This window comes from Heteronotia binoei, chromosome 12, assembly GCF_032191835.1.
Source record: "Heteronotia binoei isolate CCM8104 ecotype False Entrance Well chromosome 12, APGP_CSIRO_Hbin_v1, whole genome shotgun sequence".
Lineage (NCBI taxonomy): Eukaryota > Metazoa > Chordata > Lepidosauria > Squamata > Gekkonidae > Heteronotia > Heteronotia binoei.
This window is the reverse complement of record NC_083234.1, coordinates 51,634,827-51,648,085: the sequence shown is the minus strand read 5'-3', so window position 1 is coordinate 51,648,085 and position 13,259 is coordinate 51,634,827. Positions and strand designations below refer to the sequence as shown.

The window sequence follows — 13,259 nt, the reverse complement described above, 5'->3', positions numbered from 1 at the left end:
CAAAAACATGCTATGTTCTACAGCATAAAGGGAAGGCCATTCCCAGCCCACTCCCCCATTGCAACCATAAACCTAGAAGACCAATCAGTAGGTGAAGAGGGGAGCAGTCAGAGCTGCCAACTCCAAACCCAAAGAGATGCCTGTGCAACTGAAAAGGTTGCTTGGCAGGGAAAGGAATCAAGCAGATGTGAGTTCTTCTGCCCCTCTCCCAACAGAAATGACAATCAAAAGATACAGCTGCTAAAACTTCTCCCAGCTATGCTGTCATCAAAGGCACTGGCACTCTTTTCAAGAGAAGTGCAGTCTCGTGACTTGAGGCTCGGAAGTGATCTGGGACTGTGTGTGCTCCAGTTTTGGAGACCTCTTTAGGCAAAGAAAGAAACAGGGATGCATATTGAGTCCTACAATCAGAACCCAGTGTAAAGCCTCTGGATTGACAGAGCTTGGGAAGTCTTGCCTTATGCCTTTACCTAGTAAACAGAGAGAGAGAGAGATGCTCCCCATCCACTGCATTAGTGTGAGTCTCCATTCCAAGAATAGATAGCAAGGACAAAGGGCTGGAAAACCTGCTGCACCTCAGTTTAGGATTTCAAGCACAGTAGCCACAGTCCCAGTGCAGCCACTTCTTGGAAGCCACAAAGGGTCAGTTTCCAAGAAGACTCAAGACCCAGGTGGCAAACCTCAAATGTATTCCTACACACACCAGTTAAATGAAATTTCTTAGGTGTTGCATACTTTACAAACTAGAATTCTATCCTTTTGTGTCTATTAAGCTGCACATGCTCTAAAAGTAGCATCAATCACCATGACTGGAGGCTCCACATGCTTGGTTTGTCCTGTCCTTCCCCAAATACACAGCCTCTCCTTCTCCAGTAGTCATCATGAACACATGCAGAAACTGCTGACCACTAGGTTCGATTCATGGTCTCTCAGGGCTGGTATTGTATACTCACACTGGCAGCAGCAGCAGCTCAAGCAAAGTTCTTTCATATCCCCTGCTGCCTTATTTAACAGGAGAAGCAGAGACTGATCTTGGCACCTTCAATCGCAGATGCTCTAACAGTGAGCCGTGACTCTTCCCTTCCCTACTCATAGAGGCAAATACACTCTCCAACAGGCTAATCCCACACCTAAAACCAGAACTCATATTTCAGATCATACCAGAAATGGTGCCACTGCACCCCTGATATAGCACAAAGGAACAAGTACTTTGCTTGCAAGACAAAGGTACTTCTTCATAAAGAACATACCCAACTCACAATCACATGCTTTTTGCAGAGATTAGAGAAACTCTAGCAGAGAGGTTCTATCAGGGTCTTGTTAGCAACAATGACAATTAGTAATGTTTTCATGCTTTGCTGTAAGCTTCCTAGAAGCAGCTGGGTATTCAATAATGGCTACAGAATGCTGAACTAGATGGCTTGGTCCAACAAGACTATTTAAATGTTCTTGAGAATGTGAAAATGTTTAAAGGAATAGAATAAAGTTAGAGTCCAGTGGCACCTTTAAAACCAATTATTACTCAAGGTATGAACTTTTGTGTGTGCACACACTTCTTCAGATATAACAAAATGAGAGAAAACCATTCAAACTTATAGACAGAGGCTGAACAGCTTGTGCTATAGAATTGTACTACGTGAAATTCACCCCCTCCCTGAGACTGTATCAGGATTCTTATTTTGAGCTCTTTCAGATTGTCCTGAAATGGTGTACATGGCCAGTCCTGTCTTAAAAAATCCTTCATGAAGGCTGCTGTAGTGTACTTCATTAAGAGCACATAACATGATGAAGATATATGCTAATCTGCTGTTCAGCCTCTGTCTATAATGGTTTTCTTCCATTTCATTATATCTGAAGAAGTGTGCATGCACACAAAAGATCATACCTTGAATAAAACTTTGTTGGACTTAAAGGTGCCATTGGACTCTCACTTTATTCTACTGCCTGGATCTGTTTAAAGGAAGTAAGCCTAGGAAACAGACTTCTTCCCCAAAGCACTCCTGGTTGAATTATATTACAACAGCCTTCATGAAGGAATTCTTTAGACAGGACTTGCCATGTACACCATTTCAGAGTAGTCTGCACACTCACTTTCAGCAGAATAATGCTGAAAGAGCTCAAAACAAAATCCCAATACAGTCTCAGGGAGGGGGTGAATTTCATGTAGGCAGAAAGTGGGTGCGCGTGCACACACAGAAAAATGTTGAACCCCATTCTTAGGAAATTTCCCTTTACAAGAGGCTCTTGCATGCCATGACTCACCCACACAGTCACAAGTTGGGAACTCAGCCTGCGCTCTCTTGGCCGGTGTGTCCAGCAAACTTTTGGTTGGTGTGTCCAGGTACTTCAAGGGAGATTCCAAAAATCCACTGAGAGTAGGTGTGAGTGGCACTTTATCCTTGGTTGGGGTCCCTTCCATGGAAACAGTGTCTGTGTTTTGGTTTTCATCAGAGTAAAAGCACGTGGTGGATACCACCGTAATAGCACCAGAAGATTCAATTTTTATCTGCTTGGGTGACCGAGCAGCAAAAGGGTTTTCAAAAGGCTGCTCACCACCCTGCAAGAGGGAGAACATTTTGTGACCCGCATTGGGAGTGCCCATCAAAGGCGGTGTGCAATCATTAGCAGCCAAAGGTCGGAGAGCTGAATCCAAGCCCCCAGGAGGCTCTGGAGAGCGGCTCAGAGAAGACAAGGGATGTGGGGGAGAAGGAGGTTGGGCTGGCAACGGCCCATCAGGAAGCAGAACTGGAGCTGGAAGCTCAGAATTCTGCAAGCTGAAGTTTTCTCCCAATTCGGCCTCAAACTGTTTGATCAGTTCCTCCAACTTGTCCTCCCCCATGATGGGATTGTGGGTGAACAGAGGATGATCTGTCGAGTTTATTGGCCTGTGGAAAGTTTCCTCATGCCCATTGCTGCAAGCACCTGTGGATGGGTATGGGGCAAAGCCTGGCACAGGAGAGCTGAGGGAGTTAGAACTGCATGCAGCATTCTCTGGGTAGTAGCAGTGGCTCTCCTCCTGGCTGGGATGGCACATTTCCTGAGAGTTGGGAGCCGGACTTCTGTTTTCAAGTAGCTTCTGCAACGGAGACAGCTCCCCAGGGCTGGATGTAAACGGAGCAGGAGACAAAAGCTTGGTAGGGGTTGCAGAGAGCAGCTGCTCAGGTTGCATCTCTTTGCTTAGGCGCTCTGGAGTGGCAGCTGAGCGGAACCCTTCCAAGCTGATCTGTCTCACGGGCATGAAGAGGGGCAGAGAGTCCTTCTGCTTAGATTTTTTGATCTGGACCTGCTTACGGACTGGTTTGACCTGAGCACCTTTTTCCACTGGGATCTTCTTCTTCCTCTCCTTGGGGGACTTCTCTGCTGATTTCTGTGGCTGGGCCTGTGACTTGGGTGCCCACCAGCTTGGCAGCTGCTCTTGGGAGCCTCCCTGAGGCAGGTTCTGGTCAAGGAAGAGGCTACGCTTGTGGTGAAGGTGCTGCTGTAGAACCTTCTGGGTCTTCTTATGGAAGTTTGTCTCTTGCAGAAGCTGGGATAACTGCTGGCTGGAGCAGGCTGGCTTGGGATAACCAGGGTTCTCTTCATTCTGGGATAGCTGCTCCTGCTTTGCTTTGACGGCTTTCACTTTGCCAGGCATCACGTCAGGTCGTTTGAATACTGTTTTGATGCAGTTACCGGCAGTGCCTAAAAGCTGCTCCAGTTCGGCCATGGGATCACTTGCCAAGGAGGGTGGGTGTGGGTTGGAGTTCAAGCCCCAGAGGTTGCTTTTGAGCTTGCTTTCTTCACTCCACTGCTCAAGGAAGTCTGCTTTTTGCGGGGTGGAGGTGCAGTTGGGAAACAAACCTGAAGTGTCCAAGTGGCCGTTGTTGCGATCAAGGCAACAGGGAGCCATCTCCTGAGCAACTTTTGTCCCCTGCTGCCAGGAGGAGGAAGCCAATGATGTGGGAGCCTGAAGCAGGCTGTGACTGGAATACGCTTTCGTGACCTGGCTCTGATACAGTTCGGCACTGGACACAGATAGCACCGAATTAGGGATGTGTGCCGGGAAGGTGGAAGGCTGGACCAGCTGTTCCTTGGAGGTGAAAGCCATGACTGGCAGAGGGCTCTGGGGAGGGGGCGGAGCCTCTTGGGCTGCCTCAGGAAGAACGGATGATAGCTGTGTGAGGGCTTCAATGGCGATGGCTGTCTGGAGACTGATGTTCTTCTCCTTAGCAATATTCAGTGCACTTTGGGAAAAGGGAAGGGCCTCTGACGGACACAGAGTTGGCTTCTCATCTGCAGCAGGCACCTGCTTTTGGTTAGCACCATTGTCTAAGGGAGGTTCAGAAGCTTGGTTGATAAGCTGGGGGGCACAACTCTGGTGTTCTCCGGTGGCTGACTTGATCTTCTTCTCCAGCCACTCCAAGTAGTCTGGGCACTCGGGTCCGTCACAGTTGCAATTGGGTGGCTTCATACCATGTTTTGCCAGAGCGAGGGCAGCCTTCAGAGCATTCAGATCTTCAATGCCAGGGTAGCTGTTGGAAGGAGGAATGGCCAGACCATCCCCTGCCTGACTTCGATTCATCTCAGCATTAAACTTCTCATACAGCTGCATGCTCAGTAAGGAAGGGGAAGCCGGAGGCACCATCCCATGTGCAGACATGGCTGCTTCAGCTGCTGCGGAGAAAGCCACCAGGTTCTGAGCATCCTCCAAGTCGGCATTGGTGGAATCACCCTGGCTAAGAGCAGCTGGCATGGCCTCCCAGTTGGCTTTTTGCTCAGCGTGAGGGCTGCCAAGCCATGCACCTGTTTCCATTATCATAGCCCCTCTTCCAGTTGTCTGCTCCCTCCCACCATTAGCCAGGCCAGGCCCATCACTCTCATTCAGCCTTCTTTCTTCAACATGGTTAAATGGCCCTTCTTCCATTTGGCCTGTTTTGGGTCCATCAACTGAGCTGCCCTCCGAACCAGTCTGAAAAGAGAGAAGAAGAACAGAAAGAAATGAGTTCCAAAATGGTAGCCATGTTCACCTCTTGCAATAACAACTACAGCAAACAAAGAGCACCTTAAAGATGAACAATCTGCTTATGGCCCAAGCTTTTGGGAAGTGAGCATAAATTCCTTTGCTTCTTGATACACTTTATATTTCTTAGAAAGAGTGGCTTTGATCAAAGTGGTTTATTTTAGGAAGAAATTATCCTGATATTCCAGAGGACAGCTCTCCCAAACTGGGACTTTTAAACACCAGGACAGTGGTGTATAGAAGATGGTGCTAGAATCGCCTGTCAGACTCCTGTTTGTAATTTCTTAGTCATGACCACTGTGGGACTTCTTTGAGCAGCTACAGACCTATAATGTCAAAGTTGTTCTTGAGGATTTGGATGGCATCATGTTCTGTGTGGCTGAAATGTTAGCCAATGACATTCCTGCTATGGAAAATCGCAAAAAAAAAAAAAAAGAATTTCTGATATACCAATGACATGCAGATGCTGAACTTGCATTATCTACGCACAAATATAAGCATGGGATCCTCTCAGCAGAAATCCCACCTTTCCTGACTGGTCCTTTTGCCTGCCCCTCTCATCCTCTCCCATTCTGGCTTTCCTGCCTGTGCATCTCAGCTCTGGAAATGGTAGCCAACATATCTCAATAAGAGTCAGATTGGGGATGTATCTATCACTACCATCCAGTAGCTCCATTTTACTGTTTTTGGTATATGTTTATTATTAGTTAATTGGGGTGGAACTCTTCAGCTTGCCAGCTAGGGAAAAAAGCAGCTAATAAATGTTTTTAAATAAATAAAAAAAATAGGTTGAGGGCAGTACTACAAAGAAGCAGCCAAAACTTGTCATCCAGAGAGGTCCACCTTGCATTTTTTTTGCACTCTGGGAAAGATTACTGCTTCACATATAGTTCATTCTGTAGCAGGAATGTAGTACCTTATATAGTACTGCTTTATAAAAGTTACATCTATTTGCAAGCCGAGAAAGGTATTGTTCATTAGTTCTACTAAATATTTTGATCAGAGGTTTCCACCAAGAGAAGCAAAACCATAAAGCACTTCCCCAGGAATAGTCAATAGATGCTGCATTACATTCACTTCACGAGACTCTTGCCTATAGTTGGTATTACTTTTGAAGACTACACCAACCTGCTTTTGAAGACTACACCAATACTGTCCCTTTCATCACACCCTACTCCACACCAAACAGGTACACAGCCCACAGATTCTGTTATCAGGCAATTCTGTGATATAAGGGGACTGTGTGAATGAACTTAGATATAACTTAGATGAGAGCCAGTTTGGTCTAGTGGTTAAGTGTGCAGACTCTAATCTGGGAAAACCAGGTTTGATTCCCCACTCCTCCACCTGCTCCTGCTGGTATGACCTTGTGTCAGTCATAACTCTCTCAGAGCTGTTTCTCTCAAGAGCAGTTTCTGTCAGAGCTCTCTCAGCCCCACCTACCTCACAGGGTGTCTGTTGTGGGGAGGGGAAGGGAAAGGGGATTGTAAGCCACTCTGAGACTTTAAGTGAAGGGCAAGCTATAAACCTAATTTCTTCTTTTTCTTAAAACAGCCAACACTCTGCATTCACATAATACTCCAGTGTTCAAATCACTTTGCATATGTCACCTCAACAATTCTTAGGGCCAGTGTTACCCTCCCCACACTGCATATAAGCTATAACAGAAAAAGTATGTTACGTTACCTAAAGTCATCTTACTGCATTAATGGCAAAAGTGAGATTTGAACCAAGAACTTTAGACTCTTGCAGAGCTGGCTGTACCATGAGGGTGAAGGAGGAGTCTCTAACAACAGAATGTGGAACATTATTAAAAAGCAAATCATTGCCATTTATTTTGTTCACTATTTGTGCTGCTAAGGGGGAGAGCTGTTTGGATTCTCTGCCTCAGGCATCAATGTTTCTTAGGCTGCCCTTGGTATCTTAGATACAGCAACTTACATGCTCCAAGCAGCAAAACAGAAACAAAACAGCAACTCTTGCCAAGACTCACAGTTTCTAAATGTTATCCAGTCAGGGAATACCTGTAATGCTGTGGGCGCACCCCTTGATGCCCTAGTCCACCAGAACGTGCTGCCACACCTACAAATGGCAAATTCTAGCACCCATGATGCATCTGGAATGCCAACAAGCTTCCTTGGGAAGAAGGCCAGGCTGACTCCCAGACAGCTGGTGGATCCCCTGACCGACTTGGATGAGCTACAAGAAGCTCCAGACCTATTTTATCTGCTCTCTCAACCTTGGCAAGCACTCATGCAGAGAGAGAGGGTGTGTGTAAGTCTGTTCGTAGAGAGCAGGAAGTCACTGCTTCACAGCAAGCAAGCTGACAGTGACCAAAACCCCCTCCAAACACTTTCTCCCCTGAAATACTTGTTGGACTCTCCTTGGTTTGGTGGGGATTCTGTGGTGACTTGCTCTAATAGGCATCTGAGCTACAGCAGCCAGGAAATATATGAGAACCTTCCTGGTGCAATACTGAAGTCTTTCTTGGATGGAAAATTCTCGCAGGTACACTGAGCTAGTATTGTGTAGTGGCTACAGTATCATACTAGGATCTAGGAAACCCAGGTATGAATTCCCACTCTTCTACAGCAGCCTGCCTGGTGACTTTGTGCCAATTTTCACTCTTAGCCTTACCTACCTCACAGGGTTGCTGTGAGGATAAAATGGAGGAAAATAATTGCTTTGAATCACTTTGGTCACAACTGGGTATAAATGAAGTAAAAGCACAACAAAATAAATTCAACCCACCCAACACTCTCCAGTCAGTTCTAAGGAATTTCCCCACGAAGCCCCACATAATATTGACCCTTTTTTGCAGGGCAGCCTCATGTGTATGATTCAGCACTAAATCAACAGCCAACAATGCAGGAAACCACTGCATGGATACAACCCAACTGTGCAGCTCAGAAGATCATCCTATTTTCCCAGCTCCAAATTTCCCACATAAATACGTACACAAAAAGAAGCTTCACATGACCTCTCCCAACCCCACTCCCTGAGGCATTATGACTAAAGTAGGGGACAAATTTAGTCCCATTTTATTTGATGGACTGATATTTCAATTTACATGCTGCTTTCCTACTATAAAAATATAAAAAGTTCCTGAAAACAACCTGAAAGACAACAAAACTGTATCATAACCCATTTAAAATCAGACATTGTAACAGGATTCTAAAAACCAATAAAATCTGAAAACAGAAGCAGCAACACAAACTGAGTTGAAAAGGCTTGACAGAAAGGCCATTTTTCACCACTAAAAGGAGGTTTAATGGCTCTCTCAGGACAGAGTTCCAAAGTACCTGTGCCAGCACTAAGGCTACATTTATGTAAGGATGATTCTCGATTTCTCTGTCATCCACACTGGCAACAGAGTGTGTCCACATGGGAGTTTTGTTCACACTTCCTTCCATCTGCTTCCATTTCCCTTGCACTTCTCCCCTGGTGTGCCACTGGAGACCTTTTTTTAGGTCTCTTTTTAAAAACTGGTCATTGCTATGGAGATACAGCCCAATCATGTTATGACAATCTATTGCCACAATTTACTAGTTCCTCTAAATTCCCAAGTTTTATTGGGGGGGGGGGAGCAAGGGGGGGGAGAGACCCTTTTCTCTGTGGAATGTTTACAATGAAAAGAGCTAGAGGAATATTTTTGTTTTTAATGAAAGCTGAAAATTCAGAGGAAAGTAGATTGTGGCAATAGATCACTACATTGGTTATTGCACTGCTGCAAAAAAAAAGCAATTACTGTTTTGAAAACCAGTGGAGCAGCTGGCAAAATGGCTGCTGTTAGGAGCTGACCAAAGGAAAAGGGCACTGATGTGAGCAGAGCCTTCTAAAATTCATAGCTTCCTGATCAGATGGTTTGTTAGCACAACTGAACTACATTGTTTCTGCAGAGGTTGTATCAAACCAGGTAGGCAGTTGTGTTGGCCTGAAGCAATAGAACAAAGCTGGAGTCCAGTAGCACCTTTAAGACCAACAAAGTTTTATTGAAAATGCAAGCTTTTGTGTGCTAGAAGCACACTTCATCAGACAATGAAATGGGGTACAGTTAGCAGTGCTACATATAGCTTGTGGGTAGGGTTAAGCATGTGAAATAGTACAAAGGGGCAACTGGATTGCTTAAGCATGCGAAATAATATAAAGTTAGAATCCAATGGCCACTGGATTTTAACTTTGTACTATTGCTTAACCCTACCCATAAGCTATATGTAACACTACTAACTGTACCTCATTTCATTGTCTGATGAAGTATGCTTCTAGCACATGAAAGCTTACATTCTCAATAAAATTTTGTTGGTCTTAAAGATGCTATTGGACTCCAACTTTGTTGTATCAAACCACGTTTGAGGAAGAACACACTAAGGAAAGAAAGCCCAGAAAATGGATGTGCCAAAACAAACAAACAAACAAACTGTGGTTTAGACATCAAGGCATCCATTTGGATGCAGCCTAAGGAAATGCCAGTCAAAGACAACCTCACTGCTGACAGTGATGGCTGTTGCAGCATTGGTTGGGATCAGATGAGCAGGTTACAGTGGAAGCATCTTGTGTCTGGAAAAGCTGTTAGAGTTTGCACCTCCCCACCGCAATCAGACAATGGATGCTCAGCCAGCATCAAAACAGCGTGGGCCCATGGTTGGCCATTCACTTTGCTAACATGCTGCAACCATGGACCCATGGGGAATTTAATTTTTTTAAAGTCCCACTGTGCATGTGCACAAGTGGATGAGCACTCCTTGGAGTGGGGCTGGAGGGGGCGAAAGAAGAAGAAGAAGAAGACTGCAGATTTATACCCCGCCCTTCTCTCTGAATCAGAGACTCAGAGCGGCTTACAATCTCCTATATCTTCTCCCCCCACAACAGACACCCTGTGAGGTGGGTGGAGCTAAGAGGGCTCTCACAGCAGCTGCCCTTTCAAGGACAACCTCTGCCAGAGCTATGGCTAACTCAAGGCCATTCCAGCAGGTGCAGGTGGAGGAGTGGGGAATCAAACCCGGTTCTCCCAGATAAGAGTCCACGTACTTAACCACTACACCAAACTGGCTGGAGACAGAGTAGAGTGATCACACCCCTCATACATTTCCATAGCGTGCCAGGATGACCAGATGCCCAGAAACCTGACAAGGAAGCACTTCCCCAGGAAGCCACTGGGAATTTCTTGTTGGCTATTTAATTTGTCCGGGAGTTGTCATAGCAAAAGGTAAGGACTAGTGGGGCATGGGAGTCAGATATGCACGTGATTTTGCCAATTTTACTCAGGGGGGAGGGGTAGCTATGTTGGACCAACTCACTCATGTGATAGCACCCACTGACTCTCAGCTGAACAGTGCAGCAGGAGCTAACATGATATGCTCCTGGCCACTGAAGTTATGTAAATATTTAAAGCAACAACCAATCCTAGAGGATGCCCAAGTCATGGCACAAATTATTAGGGAGTTTGACACTGACCAGAACAGGCATATCCCCTATATCCCTGCCTCATCCTTCTCGCCATTTTTCCATGGACCAGAAGGCTTTTAAAAGAAAAAAAATCAGGACTTGCTAGACTGGTAGGATTAGAATGATATAACTATCTGTTACCATGATTTACTGGTCCCCAGCTTTCAATTATTTTTAAAAGTGTATTTTCATTTTAGACAATTATAGGGGACATCCTTTACCTTTCCCATTACAACTCCACAAAGAAAGGAGTCTTTTATGATTTACTTTGTAAAAAAGAACGCTAGTAGATCATGGCAAAAGATTGTTTTAATGTTGTAACACTACACTGATTCAGCAATTCCCAATTTTTTCTCCCCAAAAAGCTTCCAGTGTAGGGAAGAAAGTGGCAATCACAGGGACTGAGACAAAGAAAATGCCACCTTTGTAGCTGGCAGGGGTGGAATTCTAGCAGGAGCTCATTTGCATTTTAGGCCACACACCCCTGATGTAGCCAGTCATCCAAGAGTTTACAAGGTTTTTTTGTAAGCTCTTAAGAACATTGGCTACATCAGGGGGTGTGGCCTAATATGCAAAGCAGCTCCTGCTAGAATTCCACCCCTGGTAGCTGGGATCTGCATTAATGCACCCCTTCCCACCCAAATGGTGTCCAAAGGTGCTTTGTTGTGATCTTTCCCAAAAGATCAGACCAAACAAGGTTTGGGAAAAGTCAGCAAAGCAGGGGAAACATAGAAGCAAGACAAACAGAAGACAGTATCATGTGGATACTCTCAAAGACAATGCTGCTGTATGGAAGTTGAGAGGGAGCAAAACATACATGGGGAAGTAGCTACAGCTGCATCTGATCTGAGAGGTGTATTCAGGCATCCTCTGTGATATGGCTGGGGGACACATGATGCTTGCTCACCAGAACCTCTGCAAAAACTGCTGCCCCAAGTGACCAGTTAGATGACTTGTACAGTCAAGCCAACCTTGCAAAGAAACAGGCCTCCCCAAAAGAAAAACTCTTGTGCAATTCCTTTTCCAGAATGCTAAATGTTACCTCAGTTAAGAAATTGATTTTTGGGTCTCCCCTAGAACAGCCAGCAAAAAAAGCAGTCTTGTGAGCATGCCTGTAGGGTGAGAAAATGGCAACTTCCTTCTAGTAAATGCATACTGTACTCTAGTGTAAGCTATACAAGTAGTCTATTATTTCTATAAAAGGCAGTGCCAAAAGATATCAGCAAGCCATTTCATCAGAAAAGGGGCTCTGTGGGGCCCAGGAAAAACTCTGCCCTTGCCCAGTGCTGTAACATAAAAGGGCAGCCATGAGATGCAACACTTGATCTTTAAAAGGAAACAAAAATATCGCCAAACAATTGTATTTTTCCTTCCCAAGTTAAAATTACATCTGAGGAAAACTATCCAAGGTTGGAAAAATGTTTCCAATCCAAGCAGCCAGCATAAGAGCCAGGCCTGAAGATAACACTGCAAAATGTCCTAGGCTCACATTATGAAGTTACCATCCGTTACATTTTTATCTCTTCCTTCCTCCAGGATGGCATACATTCTTCATTCCTCTACATTATCCTTAACTCAACCCTGTGAGGCTGAAAAAAAGGGAATAGCCTAAGGTCACTCTGTAAGGTTCATGGCTGAGTGGGAATGAGAACTTGGATCTCTCCAGTCCTAGGCCAAAAATCTAGCCACTACAGCACACCAAGCAGTAGTAATGCTGACTTACCTTACAAGTACATCACTGTTTGCTGTGGTCTCAGCTATCTGAAAACTTGTTTTTTTAGAAATCACAAAATGATGCAGATTTTTTCTTTTTGCAGGGAAGGGAGGATTGTCCACTTATTTCCAATGATGTGCTAGTCACTGTGAGGGAGAGCTACATCTCCCTACCGATAAATTATTGTGGAGGAAAGCCATACATACACACATGCGCATGTGCAAACACATGTCCATGTGCACATACACCATCTTCCCCATGAGTTTGAATCTTGGTATGAAGAAGGTAATGCCTTCATCCTGACATCATGGTGGGCTTTGGAAGCCATCTGGAGACTGGGACAGTCACTGGTGACCATAAGACTCACCAACAAAGGCCCCTGCGAGGATATTACTTGGTACCAATGATACCTATATTAAATGTTTCTGATATGCCACACAGTGAGATCAATACTGTCTTAAGAAAAAACAGAAACTTCCCTAAAATCTACCAAAAGAAGCACCTTCCAAATACACTGCCACTAGGCCTGAATCAAGGGCAAAGTGCATACAGGAACACCTATTGATCTCTGCATATGAAAGATTCCATGTTGGGGAACCCCCTGTATACAAAGCAGGGATTTCCCTGTTGAACATACAAAGGATTAGTGCCAAAGACATAGTAGACAATACAGCCCCTGGGCAGAGAAAGTTCCACATATGTAAGGAAGCCTAATAGACCCAAAACTTGGATTTTTACAGATGATTTATACTTATAAATGGTGCAACTTTATATGGAAAAAATCTCACAAAACTCAAAATTGTCCCTGGAAGCCCATACTGAAAGAGAACAGAAGAGGAAGAAAAAGAAAGCATTTTAACAGTAATATATTCCTCTTGTGATAAAACTGCAAGCTGGAGTCCAAACCTGGTAACAAAGTGGAGAGAATTTCTAAAGCCTTAGAACTACACTTTTACTTGGGCTGGGCAGCTTACAAAACGATGACTATGAACATAGTGTCCTTTATTCCCCAATGGTGAGGGGGGAGGTTGCACACAAAGCTTATCAAATACACTCTTTTGTTCAGTAAATTTTGGACATCCATGGTTTTCCCCAATCAGA

At 44.8% G+C, this 13,259-nt stretch overlaps 1 protein-coding gene across 6 annotated transcripts in view; it reads right to left on the bottom strand.

Moving 5' to 3' along the window:
• Positions 1–13,259, bottom strand: part of TET3 (tet methylcytosine dioxygenase 3) — a 104,630-nt gene that overhangs the window by 28,400 nt on the left and 62,971 nt on the right. For all 6 annotated transcript variants that reach the window (XM_060251292.1, XM_060251293.1, XM_060251295.1 and 3 more), the window contains one exon: positions 2,263–4,948. In XM_060251292.1, coding sequence (XP_060107275.1) covers positions 2,263–4,948 — 2,686 coding nt within the window. The remainder of the gene's footprint in view (positions 1–2,262; positions 4,949–13,259) is intronic.